General features: G+C 38.0%; 1 protein-coding gene across 1 annotated transcript in view; it reads right to left on the bottom strand.

The window, feature by feature from the left end:
* The window catches only part of Tacr3 (tachykinin receptor 3), a 105,575-nt gene extending 81,196 nt beyond the window's left edge, over positions 1–24,379 (bottom strand). The window contains exon 1 of the mRNA NM_021382.6: positions 23,605–24,379. Within this exon, the coding sequence (NP_067357.1) occupies positions 23,605–24,113 (509 nt within the window). The 5' untranslated portion in view covers positions 24,114–24,379. The remainder of the gene's footprint in view (positions 1–23,604) is intronic.
* Positions 24,380–26,694: the final 2,315 nt, after the last annotated feature.

Raw genomic sequence — 26,694 nt, 5'->3', positions numbered from 1 at the left:
GCATCTAACAGCTAAATTCATAGAAGCAAAGAGCGAAGGATGACAGAAATGGGTAATTAATGCTTACTGGGCATGAAGTTTCATTATGCAAGAAACAATGTCTTAAAGATTGGCTACACAACATAGAATCTATAGCACCAAGTGACATTAGGAACTTTTCACGTTAAGTGTTTCTAACATGAAAAACAACACACCTCCCTCTATACACATAAAATGCACAAGGAATTTTGGAAGGTGTTGAATATATTTAGTAACTTGATTTTGTGGACATGGTTAAACACATTTTCTCAAACTCATCAGATTGTAATATATAAATATAAATATATATCTGTATATCAATTATAAATGATTATAGCTTTAAAATAGAAAAAGAAAAGACATGACAATAAAAATGGTACAGTAGGTTCAGAAAGCAAAGTGAACCACACAAGATAATATAATGCAACGTCGGAATAGAAGGCTACTTAAAATTCACCCCTCATGTTCTTGGTGATGAAGATAATACTTTCAGCAATCACTGATTACTAACTACACCTAGACACTTCACTATGCATATGTTCAACACCTAAAATACCCTCATCAATAGATATTACCATGAGGTAGATTCATAGAGAAGAAAAAGGAGGTTTAAATACATTAAAATTACTCGTAGTGCTCAAAAATGGAAAATCCTTGTAAGTTTTTTTATAGGGATAACAGAAAGAAGTAGAAATCTTTTATTGGGATATTCTGGTAGTTGTAAAAGTCCAAACAGAAAGAAATTATGGCTATAAGTTTTGTATAAATACTGTAGAAGAGTAGATAAATGGATATAAGCTGGAAGTTTATAGAGCATCAAAAGTAGCATTTTTTTAAACCTTGTAAACCCAAAGCCTTCATGTATAATGTTAAACGCTGAAGACTTGCTGTCACAAGAACTGTAGGCAAGCATGAGTTTGTTCTCACTGCTACTGCTTCTCAATTTCAAAGTATCACAGTAGATTTAGTTAAGGCTATGTTGAAGCTTCCAGAGCCAAGCACACTTATCAATAAAGTTTGCTGTACTACTGAACTGTGTGTTACTCAATTATGCCACAACTTGGCTTCTATGGTGCTTCTGAAAGTTTATAATTGCCATTTGGATATTCACACAATTAGTTATATATACTTACAGTGCTTTCTACGTCCTATAACACAGATAGGTCAAAACAAAGTCCAAAATCTTCATTGACCCTTTTGTATAGTTATCCTAACTTTAGATAAATTATTTCTTGATAGGTGGTAGACTATTATTTCACTTGAATTATGTGAAATCAACTTACATTCTCACAAAGTGGTATGAAATCTTGAAACATTAAAAGGCATTTTAAAAATTTTATTTTTATTTATTATTATTTTTTATTGTGTGAGTATGTAATATTATCAGAAGAGAACTCTGTGAAGTTTGTTTCTCTTTCTGCATTCATGCGTGTTCTGGGGACTGAATTCAGTTGTATTTGATGAGCCATCATGTCAGATCTTGACAATTAAAGAAGGTCCTTTTGCCCTTTTTAGTCTATTAATAAGTACCCAAGTTATTCATTGGAACATCAAATTAAACCTATTGTGGTATTCCAAACAAAGCACCAATATAGCCATGAGCACACAGGCCATTCTAATTACTTACAGTCTATGATCCAGACACTGAATTAACCTATTTTCTACTGATTTAAGTAATAACGCAATTGGGTATTTTATAAGGAAGAAAAGGTTAAGTAGCTTGTAATGTTGGAGCTCAAAGATATGGCCCTGGTAGCAATTAGTGAGATCCCCATAGGGCACCAGAGTGGTAGGACAGCTTGTGGAGCAGAGATCATGGGCTTGATGGGAGCAGCCATTGAGGGCCAATTCTGCTTTTGTCTCATTACTCTCTCCCAGACTTGAATTAATCACATCCCACTGTGCTCACTCGTAAAGTCTCCACCATCCTTTGATATCCAAGTATTGGGAGCTGAACTTCCAAGACATCAGTCTCTAGGCAACAAACGGTATCTAAACCACAGCATAATCTAATCAAACGAACTCACTAGGTATCAATTACAAATGTGACAGGGGCTGTAAAGAAAAGGCTGAGATAATCCATTGACTGGTTAAATTGTGTTTATATTGCATTTTTGGTATCACTAAGGAACTCATTTCATGTTAAAACTCTGAAGGATGAGTAGACAGGCTGAGCCCTAATTAAAAATAATTGATGTCATAAAGGAGTGGGGATAGGAAAATGCAGAGACACTGGGAAATGGATAGAAAGCATCCAGGTTTAGGTTGGAGTGAGACTTGTTGAGAGACTGGAGACAGTAAGTTCCGTGGAGATTGTTCTGCTCTCTACTAGATTATGTTTCAAAGGCAGGGTCTAGTCACTGATGAAGGTGACGGCATTTAGGAACCAGCGTGATGAGAGTAACAAAATGACAGGATACAGAGGGAGACCCAGCAGGACAAAGAACAGTAACATTTTCTCATTGCTGAAGATCAGTTTGAAGTCGATTCTGTTCTGTACCTCGTGCCAGTGATAGTAACTTGCTCATCAGTAGGAATGGAACAAATACATGCTTAGGCTCGTGGGAACAAAACCCCTCTGGACCTTAACAGGCAAAAGATCAAACTGAGAAATATATTATTCTAACAGTTGTCCTCAGTAATACACCTTTAAAGAAACTCAAGCCTGTCTCTAAGCACACCATAATAACAGTAATAGTGTCAGGTCTTGGAGCCTCTCCTTGAGATGGATCCCAAGTTGGGCCTGTCACTGTACCAACATTTCCTCAGTCTCTTCTCCATTTTTATCCCTGCAGTTCTTTTAGACAGGAACAATTCTGGGTCAGAGATTTGACTGTGAGATGGCAACTCTATCCCTCCACTTGAAGTCCTGTTTTTTGTTTGTTTGTTTGTTTTTGTTTTACTGGAAGTGGATTCTACAATAGTTCCTCTCCCCACTATTGGGCATTTCATCTAAGGTCCCTCCCTTTGAGTCATAAGTGTTTCTCACCTCCCAAATCTCTGGTACATTCCAGAGGGTCCCCTCACCTCCTGTCTCCTGAGGTTGCCTGCTTCCATTCTTTTTGCTGGCCCTCAAGGCTTCTCTTCTGTTCCCTGAACCCTGCCCCCATACCTGATCCTGTTCCCCTTTTCCTCTCCCCCGCACACCCAGCTCCCTTCCTCTCTTTGCCTCCAGTGATTGCTTTCTTCCTCCCAAGTGTGATCTGAGAGGCCCAACAAGCAGCTGACTGAGACAGACACAGATACTTACACTGTGTGTGTGTGTGTGTGTGTGTGTGTGTGTGTGTGTGTGTGTGTGTGTGCAGGCACATGTGTGGCATGGCAAATGTGTAGAGGACAGAAAGTAACTGTGGGGAGCAAGTTCAATGGGTTTCAAGGATAGAACGCAGGCCACTGAGCTTTTGTTCCAAGAGTTGTTATCTGCTGAGCTATTTATCAGCCTTGTGAGATTTTAAAGTCAATAAGTATTGACTAAAACACACACACACACACACACACACACACACACACACACACACACACACACGTACACAAACACATGGGGGAGCAGAGATGTATGTGAGCATTAATAAGTTAAAAATATTACCTAGGAAGAAGTGAATCAGTTATTCACTTATATGATTCTTAGATTACATTGAAGAAGACATTATATTAAAAAGAATTAGATGACATAACTGTAGTAAACATTCAACATAAAGTATTCTAAACAACTCTAAACACGTTGCAATTAATATTTGAAAATAAAAGGGCTATAGGGGTAACCTTGACTGGAAAATAAGTGTAACTTATTTAAAATGAATCTTTTGTACAGTGATTAGCATGGAAAGAAAAATACATTTTCTAACTAAATTCTAAGGATTAAAAGAAAAATCTGCTTTTAATGTACTCCATATCTCTTCGGTCCAAATCTATTTCATTAGGATGATGTAGTGTAGTGGACCTTCCTTCTAATCTTTCCTCTTAAAATAACACTTTTTTAATGAAGAATAATGCGACCTTTTGTGCAATTCCAACAAGTGCTTCTAGTGTTCAGTGATTCAATGGAAATAACGTTACACCTGAAAACATTGTAATTTCATTGGACAGAGAGGGAATCAATTCCATTAACTTTGCTTGATCTATATATATCAAATTCCTTTCCGAAATAAATAGCAGCCTGTCATTGTCACTGTGTATTGTCTTAAACTCACAGAGCTCATGGTCATCCGTAGAATTTCCAAATTGTATTAGTTCTTAGGTTGTGTCCTACAAAAGTTTATTTAAATGTGCAAATGGAGAAAGCAGGCATTAAACATCTAAACTCAGAATAAGGGTTCGAAGTGGACGCAGTTCCTTTAGTTAATTTTTGTCTTTTTTTTAAAAGATTTATTTATCACTATATCTTAAGTTAAGAACACTGTAGCTGTCTTCAGATGCATCAGAAGAGGACGTCAGATCTCATTATGGATGGTTGTGAGCCACCATGTGGTTGCTGGGATTTGAACTCAGGACCTTCGGAAGAGCAGTCGGTGCTCTTAACCATTGAGCCATCTCTCCAGCCCAATTTTTGTCTTTTAATAATATTTTCATATCGTCTAAAATTGAGTAGAGCATACATCTTAACAAAATAATTTAGAAAATTGCCTTCAGTCATTCACTCATTTACATCATTGATAGTTTGAGGGGGATAGTGAATCTTGTTTCCAAGAACTGAGAATTGAAACAGATTGTAGTTATATATATTCTGCAATTATATACTGTATACGCATGTGTAGAACAATTATAAGTAAAGAATGAGAGAGCTTGGGTTTGAGGAATGGGAGAGACACAGGAGGAAAAGTAGGGGGAAGTGGGAAGGGGAATGATGTAGATTCAATATTAGTATATGAAAATTTCAAAATATCAATAAAAAGGTCAATAACAACTATAGCGTAGAGTTTCTTGTAAGTTTGGAGAAACCTGAATCATCTACACAGAGTTTTGTTTGATGACCAACAGCAATATAAAATGCTTTTAAACTTTATAAGCTCAATCTTAAATTAATGCAATGGCAGCTTTAGAGGATTATGCTAAGAGAATGTAGAATGATGATTTATGATGAAAATTCTTCCTTAACAGAAAGTAAGAGGTTACATGTGATTTTTCTAAAAAATATCAACCACAAAGAATGCGGGAGTTGAGGCAAATCCCATCATATTATGGAGTTTGGTGGTAGTCTGCTGTTGTTTTATTATTTTTTTTTCTTTTACAATATGGAGAGTAGTTTTGAGTTATGGAGTAGGGTTTGTAGCATCTTAAAATCCATTCAAGGTGCACACTATTATATTGATAAGAAACTCAGTTCTTTTCTGCCTCTCTTAACCCGTTTAATTGAATGGTTTCTCTAAGGTCTCTCAAACTATGCATACATTATGCCATCAGAATACTTCCAAGGCAGGAACTTGAGAGCAGAGAAATGAAGGGTGATCTTCATGGGGCCTAGGGAGGACTATGGAGCAAGAGGGGATATGCTAATCATTTTCTCTTGTGTAGTTTATATAGCAAAAGAAATCCGGTAGTTATTTATCTAGTTCTACCTTTAATTTTTAATTGCATATTTGTAGATTAAAAGCTTCAAGCACCCAAGGAGCTGAAGGGGTCTGCAACTCTATAGGTGGAACAACAATATGAACTAACCAGTACCCCCAGAGCTCATGTCTCTAGCTGCATATGTAGCAGAAGATGGCCTAGTCAGCCATCATTGGGAAAAGAGGCCCCTTGGTCTAGCAAACTTTATATGCCCCAGTACAGGGGAACACCATGGCCAAGAAGTGGGAGTGAGTAGGTAGGGGTGCAGGGCAGGGGGAGGGTATAGGGGACTTTTGGACTAGCATTTGAAATATAAATGAAGAAAATATCTAAAGAAAAAAAAAACAAGTTTCAAGCAATTAAGATCCATGGTGATTGATTAGCTTGGAAAGGTTGCCGTATCTATTTAGTAAAAATTACACATCGTACTCAGCCGCATAATTTAGCCACTTTCATTTAGTCAGTGAGCCACAGTTTGACATTTGACAAAAGTTTTCATTTTTGATATCTAAGTCTTTCCCATTTTCAGGAGGGAGGATGTATGGATCAACCATAGCCCACAAGCGCTCTTGTGTAAACTGCTGATCATTGCTGACCAACCCCTTTGTGCCTTTGTAGATAAAATGGAGGCTTCTGTGACAGAAAGGCAGTGAGTTCATTAGCAATTAGAAAACTCTACCATATTTTCATACCTTCTATAATACAGAATATTGAGACATACATATTAAAATTGGAAAATATCTTGATGCTATTGCCGATCAAATATTTAAAGCTGTTTGGGTTATACGATAAGTGTCTCTTACTATAATACACATCCCTTCATGAACATCTGTTGGAGGGTTTCCAGATTAACTTAAAGAACATATCTCTCTCGGTGTCACTAAATGAGCATGTCATCATTGACGTATACACAATAGCATTTCATCTATTTTTTACAGTGGGGCTAATAATGGAACCCTGATTAGGAGGCCAATTTCTCAGTTCACAGTTGCTTTTATTTAACAGATCTATTACCTGAAATTATTGATGAGAAATATAGATTTTCCAGCTTTGTTTTTCTCACCATGTGAGGACTTTTTTTTTTAAACTGTCTAGAATAAGACCAAACAACTGTCTCATTTGTATTCTCACTTACTGTTAATAGAGCTATTAGGACGTTGACAATCATTCTGTGCAGCCATATTCTGCTTGATACCATAGTCTGAAAACTTCTTGTAACAAGATTTTAATTCGTTGGTAGCTTTCATAGTTCAGTTCCTAAGTTTATTTTCTTTCTTCCTCAGATGTTTTATTTTAATTGATTGTGTTTCTTGCTATGCTTGCTTTCAAGTATTACACACAGAATTGTCTCCCTTTTTATTTGCATTTCAAATTGATGGCATGGGATATTTAAAAATTAACTTTCCAGACGAAGGATGAAGCAATCCTAAAACACAAGAAGAGTTCATGTTCCATATACTATGTTATGCTTTCCCTCACACTGAGGGATTATTTACTTATTGATATTATAAAACTTATCCAGAATATTATTTACCTTGTGTTCTAAATATACTAGTGGAAATTTATTACACACATTCATCTTGTTAAGTCATGAATTCTGAAATGAATGCATTCTAAGATGCATGTGTCGTTTCCAAATTTTCATGCGTCACAGTGTACTTGCACACATGTAGAAAGTAAAAGGTAACTATTCACATGTTCACATGAGGCTGTTGACAGGTGTCTTAGGGTTTTTCTGCTTTGAACAGATACCATGACCAAGGCAAGTCTTATAAAAAACAACATTTAATTGGGTCTGGCTTACAGGTTCAGAGGTTCAGTCCATTATCATCAAGGTGGGAGCATGGCAGTATCTCGGTAGGCATGGCGCAGGAGGAGCTGAGAGTTCTATGTCTTCATCCAAAAAAAGGCTGCTAGTGGAAGACTGACTTCCAGGCAACTAGGGTGAGGATCTTATGCCTACACCCACAGTGACACACCCATTCCAACCAGGTCACACCTATTCCAACAAGGCCACACCTTCAGATGGTGCCACTCCCTGGTCCAAGGATATACAAACCATCACAACAGGTAACACGATGCACTGTTTTATAATAAACTTTAAAATTTTCTATTAGTATTCTCTCTCTCTCTCTCTCTCTCTCTCTCTCTCTCTCTCTCTGTGTGTGTGTGTGTGTGTGTGTGTGTGTGTGTTTCTGTGTATGTGCACATGCATATATGACATGGGGATCAAACTCAGATAAGCAGTCTACCACTAAGATATACCCCCAGACCATAAATCTTTTTAATCAGTAGAAGGATTACACTCTAAAACAAGAGTAAAGAGTATAGTTTGGGGAATATGTAAGCTATTAATATAGTCAAATATAATGCACTGAACATTGGTATATATTCCATAAGTTTATAAGTCTGAAATCTTAGAAAATTTCTTTATCTCAGAAACACATTAGTAGTGTGCTGCACTGGCACTATTCAACTTTTTATACTCTTATAGAATCACCAAATGACCACAACATCTCATGCAATTAGAGATGAATTACATTCAGTTGTCTGTGAGGTTATGAGAACCTTAAGAGATTGTCTCATAGTCCTCTGCTCTCCCTCCTTCTAAACAGAATGTCAATGGTACACATCCTCAGTATCAATACCTCTTCCAAGTAGTCACAATTGGCTTGATAAAGATGGAAACTCTGATTCTTGGAGGATCATTCTACAATACAGGAAACTCTCTAAGCTTGGGAGTTTTACAAAACTCTGCTATAACCCAGTTGAGATGAAACACACTGTCACTAACTCAACAATTTATAACTCAGTTTTATGTGATGTGCAATAAACTGTCAGTAACTCAAAGGTTTAAACAACATAAATTCAATAGGGTACAATTTCTATGATCCATAAATCTGTGGACAATGTCGCTGGTTCTTCTACTTAGAGCTTAGAACTGAATGCTGAGTATTAGGAAAATAAAAAAATCTTTAAACAGAGGCTATAAGGTTAAGAAAGTAGAAAACAGTAAGAGAAAAGCGAATTCAGTAAGAGGAAAGAAAGGAAATCAAATGAGAGAAAATCAATAAAGGCCCAACAGAACCACAGAATAAAATTGTGAATGTGACAGTGGACTCTTTGGAAAAATACCTGAAGGTGATAATGTAATAATGGGAATTCTTGAAAGAGCAAGTGACCTATAAAATTCTAAAAATATAGATGATATTACTGTGGAGTTGTGTTCCAACAACAGAAGAGAATTTTAGAGGTATTTTCTGAGAAGAAATAGAGAAATTGCTTAATACTATAGATGCTCCCTGAAAACAAAGCCCATGTTGGTCAAACATCTACCTACCCATCTAAGAGTGGATGGGTTCACTCTCAGACACTATGAAAAATTCAAAGAAAATAACAGTAAATGAGGCACAGTGTAACATAATCAAAAACTAGAGACGCTATATGATTCGTATAGAGGCTAATATTAGCCTGATGCCAAAGGCAGATATAGACAGTAAAAAATAATGTTACAAACCAACGTTTAGTATGGAACTAAACACAAAGCCCTAATATAAATTCCAATCATTCATATGATTCTGTCTGTCTGTCTGTCTGTCTGTCTGTCTGTGTGCCTTTCCCTTCCTCTTCCTCCCCACCCCAACTTGACAGAGACATATTCCACTAACAAACAGTATTTATTCTTGGAATTCAACTCTGCATATGTCTATACATGTATTTGCATGTTTCGTGGGGTCAATTCTAGAGTTATGAACATGCTCAGTGTAAGTTATACCACTAAGCAAGACTCTCAACTCCTCAAGACTTGCTTAATAATGATGGCAAAATCAATTCAATTAGCAGACTCTTTTCTACTTCAGACATGTAAGGGTCTGCTTGCCTGAAGTCAGAAAAACCTATCTTTGCTCTTTCTTCTTCCTCTCTCTTTTATAACCATGCTTTCCCAAACACTTTGATCTTTCCCTAATGCTTTTATCATGTTGGGCTTCCTAACTGCTTTTTCCAAAGTGTTCTTCCCCACTCCCCTGTCCCACCAGTGTGGCTGCCACCCATGTCACTCCCCTGCCCCATCATGAACTGACACCCATGTCCCTGGAACAACATGGCTTTTTCCTTCTCATCTCCATTTTCCTCTGGCAGCAGCCTAGATTTTACACCTTGCCAATCTTGAAGCTTTTCTTATAGAAGCCCACAAAATTATCCTTGTGTTTCCACTTGAGTCTGTACTATACACATCTCAAAGAACTTCTATACAGGCAGCATTGCCATTCTGAAACTGGAGGCTCACTTTGCAGTTTGTGCTTTCAATGTCAGTTAAGTTTTTTATGAGTTAAATTATTCTATTTATGTAGATTCACTTGTGCATTAGTACTACCATGAACCTTCACATCTAGTTTCTTTTTTATTGGTTATTTTATTTATTTACATTTCAGATGTTGTACCCCTCTCTCACATAACCCTGCTTCTCTAAATGGTAGATGTTTGTGTGTATAATGTGCAAACAAGGTGCAAACTTAAAACTGACTTAAACTATGAAACATGACTCAGATAGGGGCCACCTATACACTTGTTTTGCCTATGTCTATCATGTGGGCAAAATGGTAGCTCAGGTTCAGCCAAGTGGGGGATGTAATGCCTGGGCTCCACCTTGTAATCCAGCACCAAACTTCAACAACACAAGAGCAGAAACCGAAGAGGGACATTTAGTAAATGTTTATAGCAATTTAGGCAACATTATGTCTATCATTTGTAGTTGTGATAGGTAATCTTTATTCTGGGTTTGACATCATCTAGAATCAATTAAAATCTAAGCTGCTGGACAAACCCAAGAGGAAATTACTTAATCAGAGGAATTGAAGGACCCAACTTAAATCTGGGTGTTATTTTTTGCTACAGCCCAGATTAAGAAAACACAGAAGAAGAAAACTTTGCTTTGTGTCTGTTTGCCCTTGCTCTTGCTGGAAAGGCCATTTATCCTGTTTCCCATAGCACTCTTTTATTAATATTAGAGGCAACTTATATGGATTTTCAACACAGACTGGAAACCAGCAGCTCTCCAAAGAATTTTCTACCCCTTCAGGGCCATGTTGAAACTGCTGAGACATCCAGTCTTGTAGACCAAACCACTAAGATTCTCAGGCTCTCCAGTGTGAGCTTGCCATTGTTGAACAACCCAGACAGCATCCTGTCAGCCAATCTAATAAATCCTTTTTAATAGAGACTTTAATTCTATCATATTTGTTTTTTTAGAGAACCCTTACTAATATACTACTAATAAAATATTTGGCTTGTACTTTATTGAAAAATTAATTATCTTAATCTAAACTAACTATTTGAAAACATCAAGTGATACAGAAAACATATCTGATAAAGTAAAAAAAATGCATGCATTATAAATTCCAGCACATTAAAACATAAAATAATTTCTTAAATATTTCATAGTATATAGCATCTCAATATTATAATATGTTCAATGATAAAATTCTGTACATTTCTCTATTATAAGGATAATTTAAGAATATCTACCTTTATTACCTTTATTCAATATTGTGTTTATGGTGAAAAAAGTCACAAGCAAGGATTGGAAAACACATATGTTCAAAGGAAAAAAATTCTTCTTGCAAAATACTTTAGTGATGCAAATAAGTGCACAAAGTCTCTACTTAAAACTAACTAGTGAGTTCATCAAGGATCAGTAAAGAAAATATCAAGAATAGTTATATATTAGCAATAAACTACTTCAAACAAACTATCATCTTACATGCTAAAAACGTTTACACATAAATCCAACAAAATGAAACAGGATCTATTTCCTTGAGAAATAAAAACTATTGCCTTAAAAATTCTTAAATATGATGAAGAGAGATAACATCTGCAAGATTTAGCCTGATAAATGTTAATCTTCAAACTGACCTAACAGATTTAATGTGGTTATTATAAGGTAAAAGTTTGTTGTTACTACATGAGCTCATTCTGAAATTCACATGGAGAGAGAGAGAGAGAGAGAGAGAAAGAGAGAGAGAGAGAGAGAGAGAGAGAGAGAGAGAGAGAAAGAACAGAAAAATAAGTGCAAACAAGATTGAAGTAGAGTGAATCACACTTTCAGATTTCAGGACCCAGTCTCTGCTCAGTAATCAAGCCTGTGGGATTTGGTACACACAAAGATCAATGGAGCAAAATCAAGAGTCCATAAATAGACCTCCAGAAATATGCCTCATTGATTCTCCACACAGGTGAAAAGGAGACTAAATGGACAAATGACAGTCACTTCACCAAGTGTTTTGAAACAATTGGGCTTCCATATATATATATATATATATATATAAACACTTACCTTGATCTCAATCTTGTACATTACTGAAAAAGATCCACCTACTTGAACGTAAAACATAAAATATGCACTGCCAGTGGAATTAGAGAAATTCTTAGATAAACAGAACTGAGAGGATTTGCTCAAGCATATCCACCTTAAATAAATGCTAAAAGATGTCCTTCGGGCTGAGAGAAAGGAACATCAAATTTTGTCTCAAATCCACATGAACTAAAAATTAAACTTATATAGACTAGTGGGTTGAAAGTAGAAGCAGAGAAGAGAGTCCTCTCCAAGCGTTGGAATAAATGAGTTAAAATAAAAGAACCAGACTGACTATACTAATATCAGACCAGATAAACGTTAGGATGAGACGAAAATGAAGACTAGCTATGAAATATCTGAAAGTGAACTTTAGCATGGGAATGGGATAGAGACATTCGCTTGGAGACGGGGAATGAGGGAGAGAAATGGGATGAGGAACTGTGAGAGGGCTGACCAGGATGGAGGTAAAAAAATGGACTGGTCAAAATAATATACATATATATGTGTGTGTGTGTGTGTGTGTGTTTAAAAATGGTATTTAAGAAACAACACTTAAGATAAAAATTAACAAAAAGGAATGCCATGCTCATTTACTGAGGTCTACAAAGCACTGGTGACAGTAAGTAAAGAGGAGCTGGATGATTGAAGCACAAGAAATGAAGATGGACTGGGAGGTTCAATCGTCTTTAACCAACAGTGTCCTCCAAATCAGAACATGTAACATTATCCTTATAACCTTCCCAATCCAATTCCTCAACAGAAACTCACCCTAAAGTCATATAGGATTCAAAGTTTCCAGAAAAAAAAAACATACAAAAGAAGAAACTATTAGAAGACTTAAATCTTGTGAAAAGAGCATTCCATTCCATTCAGAGTGTGGTAGTGTAGATGGATAGCCCAGAAATAAAAGCCCACATTTTGCTCAACTGAAAGTTGACCAAGGCTCAGAGATGCTCAAAGCAGCTCTCCTTATAATTACTCATAATTAGGAAACTGTAAATGGCCCACAGAGAGTGGACAACTGCATAATGGGATGCAATAAAAAGAATATTTGAACAGCTTTGTGAGCTATTCAGTCCATTAGCTAATACCAGAGATGTTCTGGTGAGCAAAAGTACCCAGTATCAAAGATCATATACTGAGTGCTTATGTTAATATGACCTTTTCACAGAAAGACTAAGCAATGGAGAATGGATTAGTTACTGCTAGGGTTCAAAAGAGGTTGAGGGTGTGAATATAATATAGCTGGAAGTAGTTATTTTGTGATGATGAAAATATTCTATGAAATGATGGTGTTGATAAGGTATTTGTGTATTAAGCAGCCTAGATTTTTACATCAATCATAACAAAATGTAAGTGGATTATATTTTGGTGGATATAGTTTAGATGGTGTCCTGTTATAAAGCAAAAGATGCCTTCAAACTCATTATAGCCATAGTTGACCTGGGAATCATGGTCTTTCTACCTCAGTATTCAAATTTATGAGATTAAAAAGTGTAAGGTACTAGGTTAGATGAATTTAGTGGATGTAACTTAAAATAGAATAAAATGCTATCATTTGAAGTTACATGACACCTCAAAAAATGTACAAAGCAAGGAGAGGAATAAAATGAGTAATAATCCTCAATTACCAGCTAATAGAAGCAGAAAGCGAGATAATAAAATTAGTAAATATGAAAAGCATTGTACATAATAAGCAAGCTTATTATGAAAGGATATTGATGATGATGGTGGTGGTGATGGTGGTGGTGGTGGTGGTGGTGGTGGTGGTGATGATGATGGTGGTGGTAGTGGTGATGGTGATGGTGGTGATGGTGGTGGTAGTGGTGGTAGTGGTGATGATGGTGGTGGTGGTAGTAATGATGGTATTGGTGGTGATGATGATGATGACATTGACAATGAGGATGACATGTGTGTCAACAAATTTGTTCATTTTCAAATGCCATATTGTGTTTCAAGTACAAAGTTTTCCCTTAATTCTTTAGTCTGTTTTTTTTTCTAAAAATGTATAAGCCAATAGTTGAACCATAACTATATAAAAATAAGTGGAAAATAGGACACTGTATGTCATTACATATTTTAATTCATAATTTCAGAAGTGTGTAGGAATGGATACACAGGGTCATTTGTAAAGGCAAAGCCAATGTCATTGCTTGACATTCTAGAAGTAAACTGGAGACATGATGAATAAAAACAGACATGTGAACTTTCAGTTTTTTGTAAGTTTGTGGAAAAATAACCTATTGCTTATATATAGTTATACTCACTGTCACTACTAAACTTATGTTTTTAAAATAAAGAAATGCATATGCAAGAAAATAAGGCTCCTCTCAGTCACCCACACTCTCTACACAGACCCTGAGAAGTGTCCAGATCAGAAATCCAGGAATGCCAGTCAGACCAGTTTCCTTGACTCCCTGTCAGTCATATGTCCACTAACTTCCCGGAACCAACAAGTGCAAAATCCAACTCAGAATTCTAGGTTCTCCTACAGAATCCAGGGAGACATCTTCAAACTTCTATGAGGCTGGGAGCTGTATTCATGCCTAAAATCCTATGCCCCTTTGTCAAAAATGTCCTTAACAATCTAGGGTATGTGAGAGCATCTCAGCATCATAAAGGCAATATACAACAAAGCCACAGACAACATCATGTAAAATGGAGAAAAATTCAAAGCATTTCTATAAAAATGAGAAAATGGACTAAAATTTCACTTTCAAATCCTGTTCAATACACTGCTTGGTTCTGTATCTGGAGAAATAAGATAGATGCAATGGATGAAAGTAAATCAAATAGGAAAAGAAATCAATTATCCTTATTTTCCAAGCATTTAGTTCTCGACATAAATGCTTCTAACAATTCCAGAAAACTCCCAGAGCTGGTAAATCCTTTCACCCAGGTAGCAGAATTCAAAATTAGCACGCAAAAATCAGTAGTCTTCCTGTATGCAAATGGCAAACATATCAAGGGATAAATCAGAGAAATAATCCCTTTCACAGTACTCTCAAAAAATATATTGGAACAATTCTAAGGGGGTGAAAGACTTACATAATGAGAACCCGAAGACACTAAAGAATAAAACTGAACAGGATACTAGAAGATGGAAAGAACTCTTATGCTTGTGGGTTAGTAAGATTAAAATTGTGAAAATGGTTACCCTACAAAACCCAATGTATAGATTTCAGTGCAATAGCATCAAAATTATAAAGCAGTTTTTCACAGAAGTTGAAATAATGCTTGTACACTGAATTGTGAAACAAAAGAGATATCTAAAACATCCCTGGAATAGAAGAAACTGTTGAAGTATCATCATCCCCGATACCAAGTTATGGTACAGAGCTATCGTAATAGAAACATCATGGTACAGATATATTGGTCATAGAACCTATGACCACTTGACTTTTGATAAAGAAGCCACAACACACACTGGGAGAAGAGAATATCATCAACAAATGGTGCTGGTAAAATTGGATAGTTATATGTGGAAGAATGAAATGTGATAGTTAAATGTGGAAGGTTCATATCTATCATCTACACAGAACTTAGATCAAGAAGCTAAACATAAGAACTGATGGCCAACCTAAATATTCTTGGGTGTAGCCTTTCACACTTGGAGTATAGTTGACTTATTTTAGAGACTCCACTCTTAGAGAAAACCAATTCTTTCCCAAGAGTGAACAGTTGCCAATAGTTCACTGGCTATGGAGGGAACTTCTGCCCAGCTCTCTCCTTGCTTGAGTTGCTGTGCCTTGTGCTTGATGGCTCTTGTGCTTTGAGAGCATGTGTGCAGCTGCCCTACTGTGTCCAGAAGACTGTAGATCTTTATAGTCATCTATCACCTCTGGCTCTTATGTTCTTTCTATTTCTTCTTCTGCAGTGATCTCTGAGCCTTCATAGGAGGGGCACAGAATGTATTTTTCCCTGTACATTCCACAGTACCTGATTCTTTGCACCTTGGACAATTGTAGGTTTCTATGTTGATAAGTTTTCTTTAAGGATGTGAGCCCTGGGTAGGTTTACCACACCCCAGGACAGGTCCCACTCTTGAGAATAATAAAGTAACCTAAACTGGATTCCATACCCAAAACAATGAAAATTCAAATTTGGCTAGATATGGAGGTGAAGATCCCCATTTCTCTGACTTTCATCAGTGTAGATTAGTTCCAGGCCAGTATATACTGTAGAGAGAAATTCTATCACAAGGAACACACACATATACACATGCACATGCATACACACACACAGAGCACCCCCACTACACACACTACAAACATACAATTATTATTTCACTACTTTTATTATGCTACTCTTAACAGTGAACAAATTTCAATATTACCATGGGAAAGTGGATTCATCAGGATGGCAGTCGGAGACCACAGTGAAGATGGTTTAGAATGGTTTGGCCTTGCCCGACGGTCTTGATTTTCCTGCTTGTCATGCTGTGTTCAAACTGAAGGCAAGACACATACTTCTAGAGAAAACAGTACTTTGTCCCCCTTTTCATTTGCCCTTGGGTCAGATGAGATTACCCAGAAACTGCAAATGCTCCATGAGCTTTTTACTGAGTTCTGGTTGGTTCTATGCCTTTGTCACCAAGATGAACCTCTACATAAAACCTATAGAGTATATACTTTCTATCAACGATGGCTTTGGAAAAAGATGCTGTCCTTTTTTCTTTATTTTTCCCTTGGTTATTTTATTTATTTACATTTCAAATGTTGTCCCAATTCCAGGTTTCCCCTCCACAAACCCCCATCCCATCCTCCCTTCTCCTTTGCCTCTACAAGGGAACACCCCCACCCACCCTTTCCCACCTTACCACTTAAGCATTGCCTTACGCTGGGGTATGAAGCCTCCACAGAACCAAGCACCTCCCTTCCCATTGATGCCAGACAGGGCATCTTCTGTTACATATATAACTGGAGTCATGGGTCCCTCCATTTGCACTCTTTGCTTGGTAGTTTAGCCCCTGGGAGCTCTAGGGGGTCCAGTTAGTTGATATTGTTCTTCCTATGGGGTTGCAATCTCTTTAAGTTCCTTTAGTCCTTCCCCTACCTTTTCCATTAGGGTCCCCAGACTCAGTTCGATGGTTGACTGTGAGTATCTGCATCTGTATTTGGTAATGCTCTGGCAGAGCCTCTCATGGGACAGCTATACCAGGCTCCGGTCAGCAAGCACTTCTTGGCATGAGCAATAGTGTCATGGTTTGGTGTCTGAAAATGGGATGAATCCCTAGGTGGAGCCATCTCTGGATGTCCTTTCCTTCAGACTCTGCTCCATTATTTTGTCCCTGTATTTTCTTTAGATAGGAACAATCCTGAGTTAAAAATTTTGAGATGGGTAGATGGCACCATCCCTCATCTGGGGGCCGTGCCTATCTACTGATATGGTCTCTACAGGTTCTATCTTTCCTTTTTTTGTGTATTTCAGCCAATGTCATCCCTGGTGGGTCCTGGGAGCCTTTTGCTTCCCTGGCATCTGGGACTTTCTAGATGCTGTCCCTTTGACAATACATTCCTCAAAACCAAGTATCAGAGACCCTTCAGCACTTGATGCACGTGTGCACTCTGTGAATGGACAATGTCAGCCATGTTACTAATTTGTTTACTTTTGTATATTGTTATCAAGAAATGTAGGTTGTTAGAACATCAAAAAAGCCTCAAATATGAGACCAAGTAACAGAAGAATATTTGATAGTGAAGTTTTCCAAGGGATTAGGACTCTTTTCTCTGATAAACAGTGTTACATTATCCTAATCATACTTTGTTTGCAAAGATGTAGCATATATATATGTGTGTATATATGTATATATATATATATATATATATATACACACATATATATATGCATGTATACACACATTATTTTTCTTCACACCCAATTTTTAACTAATTTAATTAATATATATGTACTTGCATTATATCTGTGTACAATGTATAATCTGAAGAAAACTAGTTATAGATAACGAATAGACCAACCATTTTGTTCCAAAGTGATAAATGTAAGCCCAGGTTTGGATGAGATATCTCTTACACAAACAAGAAAAGAAAGAAAGAAAGAAAGAAAGAAAGAAAGAAAGAAAGAAAGAAAGAAAGAAAGAAAGAAAGAAAAGAAACAGATTCAGTGTTTGGAAATGAAGAGCTTAAAATGCAGCTGTTACATGGAGGGAGAGTTTCAGAAATGCAGTCAGGGAAGAAGGAAGGGGCCAAGTGAACTGGAAACTGAGGTGAGACTTGCAGGCAGAAGCCCTTGGATGAGCCCCGCTGAATGGCCAGGAAGGTCAGAGAACTGACATGCCTGCTGGGACTTATCATAGGACTCTTTGAATAGAAATAGGAAAAGAAATGGGGGTTGAGTGCCTTAATGAGCAAATAGCTGATAAGGAAACACAAATTTTGAATACCAGCAATGGATAGGATTGATGCTTGCTAGATATTTTTATTTAATAATTTATTTTTCGTTAATGTTTTACGTCTCTCTCTTTGTTTTGCATTAGGGTCGAATTGGTATAACACGCTCTATATTAAGGACTTGTTTTTGAAAGCTGTACCCACTGGAGGGCAGCAAGCAATGCTGCCCATTTAATGCATAGCTGGAAGGGGGTTGGGTATGCTACCTACTGTTGTTAGTGTAACCATGGCACAGACTGGAGTTCTTATTACATAATAAATACCTGAATGTAGCTTAGATGCACTGACCTTACTTATTCATCTAATGAATTAATATGCATTTGTTGCTTTTGGTTCACACCCATGATAAATTTTGTAAGAATTTTGCAATTATGGCTTGGTGAGATGGCTCAACATTTGAGTGCTTGCTGAGTTAAATTCCCAGAACCCAGGGATTCAGTGCCTCTGGCCTTTGTGGGCACATGTCACACACACGTGACACACACACCCATCACATACACGTGACAAACACACGCATGACACACACATGTGACACACATACCCGTGACACACACACACACGTCACACACACGTCACACACACACACCCGTGACATACACACGTGACACACATACCCATCACACACACGTCTCACACACACACTCTCTCTCTCTCTCTCTCTCTCTCTCACACACACACACACACACACACACACACACACAAATAAATCTTTAAAAACTTGGCACTGTAACAGAACTTTTACCATTAACCATCATTTCTATAATCATTAACCCATAATTTCTATATACAAAAAGGCCTTTAAAGTGCTTATAAAAGAAGTACAGGAGAACACAAGGGTTATGATATTTCCTGAAAGTAATATTACTCAAAACATAGCTTTAATTACTATTTTGTAAGTAATTTGATGATATTAAGTGATTGATCTTATGCTGAACATCAAATTCACCTTATGGACTAAGTAATGAATCGCGTGTTACTGGAATAACAGTTATAGTGATAAATGACTGTAACTGCAGAGAATGTGGCTTTCTTTCCCTGAGAGTAGAGTAAAGGTGGCTCAGAGCTCTTCACTCAGAAAGATAAAAAGATTTCTAGAAACATTTGCAAAGACATTAAACCTATATTTTCTTTAGCAATAATGTAAAGTTTTTCATACACTTAGAGTCAGCTATGAGATCAGCTCTTCACTATTTTCCAATATTGCCATTTGTTGAATCTGTCTTAAAAATCCTCCCTAAACACTTTATGAATAATTTGCATGAATTAATTTTATAAAATAGTATAACAGAAGATAGCAAATAGGTTGATTTTTTTTTTTTACTTATTTGGATAAATACTATTTCTTGGTTCATTTAAGTGTTCCTTTCAATAATTATGAATTTTGGCCATTTTTGAGTCTAAAGAACATAAACTATTGTTTGCTGTGACTTTGTTTTTGAACAGTTACATAAAACATATGAAATCAACTCCTTTACGTTTACCAGGAAGAAACAGTGAGTTGAATTTTATAAAGTTACTTTCATATTCAGATCAAACAAGATCATGAATGCTCAGGTAATCCTTTACTATGTTAATAAAACTTACTGAAATTTCTAACTTAATTTCAAAATACATGTCTAGAAAATGGAAGAAAATATTTACTGCCTATTCACTTCCCTAAATTAAGTGCTATATGCAATAAATGAGCAGAAATCAAAATTTATTGCATTAACTGTTCTATTAATAATTTTCTACCTCCTACACTCTCTACTAAAACACAGGTAACAAAAAACTTGTTACATGTTTCATGCAATGCTCAGTGTTTAAACAAGTTCGAGATTCCAACAGTTCTCTAAAGCTAATCCTAGTCTAGCTAATTCCAGGCTTCACAGGTAACCAGGCACAATAGCATAGACACTCAGAGGGGCACAGCCCTAATAAATGGTTTGCATCTTGGCTCCTCAACATGATCTTGGAAAGGTTTTGTATTTTTAAAGAGGTGTGCTATAACCAAATGTTTTGTTTCAGAAAGGCAATTTGGAGATAACGATATTCAGATCGGTAGAAGAAGTAATTATACCTTTCACTTGGGATCTGGGTATCAAGGTGGCGATGACGATAGAGAAGTGGTCTTTCAGGCAACAAAACAGGCTTTCAGGAATTGCTAATAATGTAGTAAGTACCACATGTCAGTAGAAAACTAACACCTGTGATGTCACATCCACGATTTTGGTGGAGTTATTTACAAAGTGGAAAAAGAAATCAATGCTATTAGTGCAGAATGCATTTCAAAAAGACACATTTTTTTTTATCAAATAAATATGTGATCATTACTGCCTGTTGCTTATTAAGGGAACAGCCTTTTTCAAGCCTGTGTTTTCTTGTGAACATTTGCTGCAGTTGATGGAAAGCCGTATGCTTAAATCAAAATTTATTCTCAGTCCACACTCGGGGGATCTTTTAATTTAGGTAAAGAAACAGATTAAAATGAATGTGCTTTCCAATCAGGGTACAATCATATAAACCAGTTTATATTATATTAGTGATGCTGACTGTCATTTCCAAAAGTATTGAGCCACATACCCAGCTACCCTGGGATGCATGAAGCCTGACAGCCTCTGGTTGGGCATGTCCTTTATGAATTGGAACATTTTGCATATTATTTATTTTTATAGTTATTTTAAGAAAGCATTAATTATACAGGAAACTATACATTCTGGGTAAATACATTGTTAGTAATGATGTCAGCTACACGCAGCAGTATGTCCTCGAAATTGTAACCTGAGAATCCATGATGCCTCAGAAGGACTATTCTTGCAAAGTTTATCTTATGATAGGGCTAAGCTACAGAGTCAGTTCCTAGTCTGTGTTTGATATAATACCATCGTTGAAAGGGTCCATGGAGTGGCAAAAAGGAATTTGACTAACTGTTGTACTCTCTGATATAAAAGCTATCTCAGATAGGGTTTCTTCACACATATAGTTTTTAAATCATTTGTCTGCTCAGATAAGAGTATTCTTTTCAATAACAGTTTAAGCAAAAGAGATCCGCAATTTTTAATCTGTTCTATTAATAATTTTCTACCTCCTACACTCTCTACTAAAACACAGGTAACAAAAAACTTGTTACGTGTTTTCATGTAAGGCTCAGTGTATAAACAAGTTCGAGATTCCAACAGTTCTCTAAAGGTAATCCTAGTCTAGCTAATTCCAGGCTTCACAGGTAACCAGGCACAATGGCATAGACACTCAGAGGGGCACAGCCCTGATCAAACTGACATGGTTTGCATCTTGGCTCCTCCACATGGTCTTGGAAAGGTTTCGCATTTTTAAAGAGGTGTGCCATAACCAAATGTTTTATTTCAGAAAGGCAATTTGCAGACAATTGAGCTCACTTTGATTTCACAGCAGAATGTGTGCTGTGGGGCTTTTATTTAGATTTAGGTTTATGATGTTTTCTGTGAAATAAATGAAGAAGAAGAAGTAATGAATCAACGATATTTCCAAGTACTCAACATGACAAAGTTGCTCTGCATTATCAGTTATGCTAACCCCAAAGTTACATCAGAAGTGTGAGCCAGGTAAAACTAAAAAATAAATTGTTTCCTCCTCAGAAGCAAATTTGACACACACTAGAATTCCCATCAAATTGTACGTTGCCTCATTAAGACTTAAAGAAGATATTGATTATTCATGGCATCATATACTAACACATCTTTCCCCAAGACAACAATAAAAACTCAAATATGAGAAATCTGTTTAAAAAGAAACAAGAACAAATCAGAATGATCTGCAAACCCCAGGAAACATTTGCTCTATCTCTGTGAGGCAAGGTTTAAGGGAAATTTCAGTTTCCCAAACACGATTTTGTTCAGTCTTGGCCTCCAAGTTTATCCCCAGCAGAGATGTGCAAAAGATCAGAGCTAGAGGGGAAAGTGACAATATAGTATTGAAGACCTTTAAAAAGTGGTTTTCTTTATGTTTGTTTATCCTAATTAGAGACATACACTGTTCCTTCAGGTTAGCACTGTGGACTTGGCAAGTGAAATATTTTTATAGCTTTATGCTATTAAAAATTCTTTGTTCAATATTTCAAAAAAAACAAGATTTTTTTTTCTCATAATGCTAGGTGAATATAGAAATAATTAATATTTATTAAGTCCTTTTGACTTTATAATAACTTCATTAATGTAAAAGAGCAATCTTTTCACAGAAGTTGAGACTGCTAAATAGGCATTAAGTCCCAGGCAAGTGTCAATCACTAAGGGGATTGCAGAATTACGTCGATATGTACTGTTCATCTTCATCATAACATCGAATTTAAATGGAACCATCTTTCATTGGCAGATAAGGGCTCATCAGTGTTTCTATAAGCATGTACATACATTTCCTAGTGTTCTATAAGAGGAAGCAAATGCATGGAGAGTTTGTAAAAACTTGAATACTGTAACAAAGATTTGAGACTCAGTAAGCATTTAGTTACTTAAACGTTTCGGAGTTTCTACCTTAGGTGAGAAACATACTCCCTGTGTGTGTGTTCGTGTGTGTGTTCGTGTGTGTGTGTACACACACACACACACACACACACACACATATACATATAATATATATACAGGTATACACACACATATACACATATATAGATATATGTATACACACACACACACACGTGTGTGTGTGTGTAACCACTTATTCTGTGGGTGTAATTTTTATATCTTCTGAAAAATTCACTTACATGCTTCCAGGCACAATAGTCTTCCTTAGATTACTAGACTTTAATTCTAGCCAAGAATGAAATGGAAACTGACAAGAGTTTTAGCAAGAGCTTGCTGCCTCTGTTGGACACCAGTAGTGATGGCAGGAGAGAGCTGACTTTGGGTCACGTGTAGAGAGCAGAGACTGACCGCTTCTCCAGAAAGAAGGGGAGTGGGTGGGTGGCTCTTTGTAAGTTTCTTAACCAGCATAGTGACTAGACAACAGAGAAAAAGAAGACAAGACAATTTTCCTCGGAACACGAATTCTAAACATTAGTTCAGTCATCCAGCTGACTGCCTACTTGGAATGATGGATCTCCACAGCTCTCATTTGCCTTCTGCCGTCTCTCCAGATGCCCAAATGCCAGGGAGTCAGGACTGGAGAGGGAGAGGTCATGTGAACAGAAAATGGTTCACAGTTCCTATACCTTTAAAATCCCGTTGGGTCATCGTTTGTTTTATACTGCTACTGACTGACTGTTTGCCCCATTTTGCTCCCCTCTCCTTGCCTCACCCACTTCTTGTCCCCTCCTCCCCTTACCTGTCCACTGCAATGGCTGTCATAGAGTAGATGCTGGCAAACACCGCTGTGATGGGAAAGAAGTTCTGGAAGCGGCAGTAGTTGGCGCCAAAGTACCACTCGCTGTGAACACCATAGATGAAATTGACCAAGGTGTTGAAGGCAGCCACGGAGGCGTCGGAGAAAGCCAGGTTTACCAGGAAATAGTTGGTGACGGTCCTCATGCGCTTGTGGGCCAAGATGATCCAAATAACGATGAGGTTTCCGAAGACTGCCACCGCCACCACTAAGCCATAGGCCAGCGACCAGAGCGCGATTCGCCAGGAGGGCTGCACGAACTGGTTCGTCAGGTTGGCCCGGACTTGGGAAGGTGCCTGGGATGTCACTGGCAAGCCCAGCGCGGAGGAGAAGTTGCCAGCCTGGAGCGCAAGCCACTCAGTGATCCCCAGCGCAGCGCTCAGATTCCCTGTATGGGACCCCACGCCCGCCGTCCCGTCCGTCCAGTTTTCGCCGGTGGGAACCGAGGCCATGGCCAGCGTCTGCAGCTGGGGACCTGTCACACTCCGGAGGCCAGCAGGAGCCCGCTCCCTTGAAGTTCTTCACTCCCTGGGCACGTTGTTTTGGGGCACTACCTGGTAGCCGGCAGTGATGGATGGTTCCGCCCCCCTGGGATGCGGTTGTGGGGCAAAGGCTGCAGAGCTGGAGCCTCACTCCTGGGAGTTTGCTGGGCAGGAAAGAACCAGACTCCTCGCTTGGGTCCTGCCAGGGAGGAGCTCCCAGGCAGCAGCAGGAGAGCTGAGATCTGCGCTGAAGGCACGCTTTATAGTCTCCAGGAGTCCCCAGCTTCCGTGACGTCGCGGGTTGCAAGACTGGCGGAACACCTCCTCCTTGCTCCCCACCCAGCAAGCTCCTGCTTCTCTAGTCCACACTCTGGGTTTCATCCCTTCTCTGCTCCTTCCCTGGCAGCTGACAGCTGACAGCACAGGAAAGATGTGCTTTCTCCCTGGAATCACAGTCTTTCTGAGACTGTCTTCCCTTTTTTTAACTTTAGGAATTGCTCTGAGTTTTAGAGTAAGATCTATTTTCCTGAAACGACTGTTCACTAGGGAGAGCTAGGGAGTAGAAAGCAAGATGACAGGTGAATTTGGAGACAGTGTGTAGGAATGTGGTAGCCAACTATACTTCCGTGTCGCTGGCTTTGGGATTTAATTCAACATTTGGGTCCTGTTTATATTTTCCGTCTGAGATTCCTTTTCTTGCTCCCACTTTCAGTGTTTACCCATTTTCTTTCGACTCCGATTTTTTTTTTCTTTTTGGTTTTTGGTTTTTGTTTGTTTGTTTGTTTGTTTTTCGACACAGGGTTTCTCTGTATTGCCCTGGCTGTCCTGGAACTCACTCTGTAGACCAGGCTGGCCTTGAATTTAGAAATCCACCTGCCTCTGCCTCCCAAGTGCTGGGATTAAAGGCGTGTGCCACCACTCCCCGCATGACTCCTTACTCTTGTCACTGGAAATCTGTACCCCCCCTCACTTTTTTTTTTTTTTTTTTTTTTTTTTTGGCTTTTCGAGACAGGGTTTCTCTGTGTAGCCCTGGCTGTCCTGGACCTCACTCTTTGTAGACCAGGCTGGCCTCGAACTCAGAAATCCGCCTGCCTCTGCCTCCCGAGTGCTGGGATTAAAGGCGTGCGCCACCATGCCCAGCCCCCACCCACTTCTTGCTTTGCTTCTAGTCCCCTCAAATAGATCCACACTTCTGTCCTGGAATATGCTTCTCAGATTAGTAAATGTCCCAGCACTCAGAATGTAAATGTTCTTAAAACCGTGGGCAAAAATATCTATGCAAAACGCACCCAGTAGGGAATGTGAGTGTGTGCCTGTGCTTGTGTGGCTCCAGACATCTGTGCTCAGAACTTAACCATTAATTTCCAAGCCGACCTGTTGGCCCGGCTTCTGAGCTTGATGAAAGTTGGTGACTGAGAGCGCTTTGTGGAGTAGAAACCACAGACAATGGTTTGTACTTCTGTAGACATCTTAGGAAATGTATCAAACCTTGTTGATTAATCTCTGAACAGGTGTAGGAAGATTCAGTTGTAAACATTTCCTCCCGCATGCTATGCCAGGTACTGGGAACGGGGCATGAAAGTAGCCAGGCACGGTGGAGCCTATAGTCTAAGCAGTAGACAAAGAAAGATACAGACATATATTGGAATATTTAAAAGCATGGAAGAATGCTAAAAACCAGAGGTTCTTGGGATTCTTTCAACTTATCATAGTATATTACTTTGTGAGGATGGAATATGTTCTTGAAATACAGAATGTCATAAATTACAGATGTGTGTGTGTGTGTGTGTGTGAGTGTGTGTGGTGTGTGTGAGTGAGTGAGTGTGTGTGTGTGTGTGTGTGTGTGAGTGTGTGTGTGTGTTTGTGTGTGTGTGTGTGTGTGTGTGTAAAGGGTTTTGAAGATAAAAAGTAGCTTCAGATCCCCAGTCCTGCTGTTATCTGAGCCCACTCACCTGCTTTTTAAAAAATATATGTTCTTCCTTCTCTTATCTTACAAACTTCAGTTGAAACACAGAGTGAGTGGTAGAACATCAGAAGCAAACTCTGTGAACAGGACCTGGGATTTGAAACCTTTGAGCATCCGTGCATGACCTGTGTGTACCTCATGCATAGGTAAGATAAGAGATTGTCAGAAAACACAGCCAAAGTGGGAGACAGCACCACTTGAGATGTTAATAGGCTCTACCTGTTTGCAAACTAAAATGATCTAATTACATAAGTAGAATGAAGCATTCTATCATTTATGTGAATATTACTACTTACTGCTAATGGTCAAGAAGCTTTTATGCATTTTATTATGAAGTATTACATCTAGAGTATATTTCGACCAGGCTTTATTTGCTAGCCACATTTTTGCTTAGAATGGAAATGGGGTCTAGCTGTTTGTCAACCATATATAAGAGAGAATGAACACTTAGGTGTTATTATTTCCTGTCTTAACCGGTTGACACAGTGTCATATATTTCATTTGTGAAATTTTATTTTAGCAGGCCTTCCTAAAATGAACATAATAAGATAGTATTTCAGGTAATGCTGCTGGCTAGTGGAGGAA

Source organism: Mus musculus, chromosome 3 (genome assembly GCF_000001635.26).
Source record: "Mus musculus strain C57BL/6J chromosome 3, GRCm38.p6 C57BL/6J".
Lineage (NCBI taxonomy): Eukaryota > Metazoa > Chordata > Mammalia > Rodentia > Muridae > Mus > Mus musculus.
The sequence above is the reverse complement of the archived record's forward strand: the minus strand, read 5'-3'. Positions and strand labels throughout refer to the sequence as shown.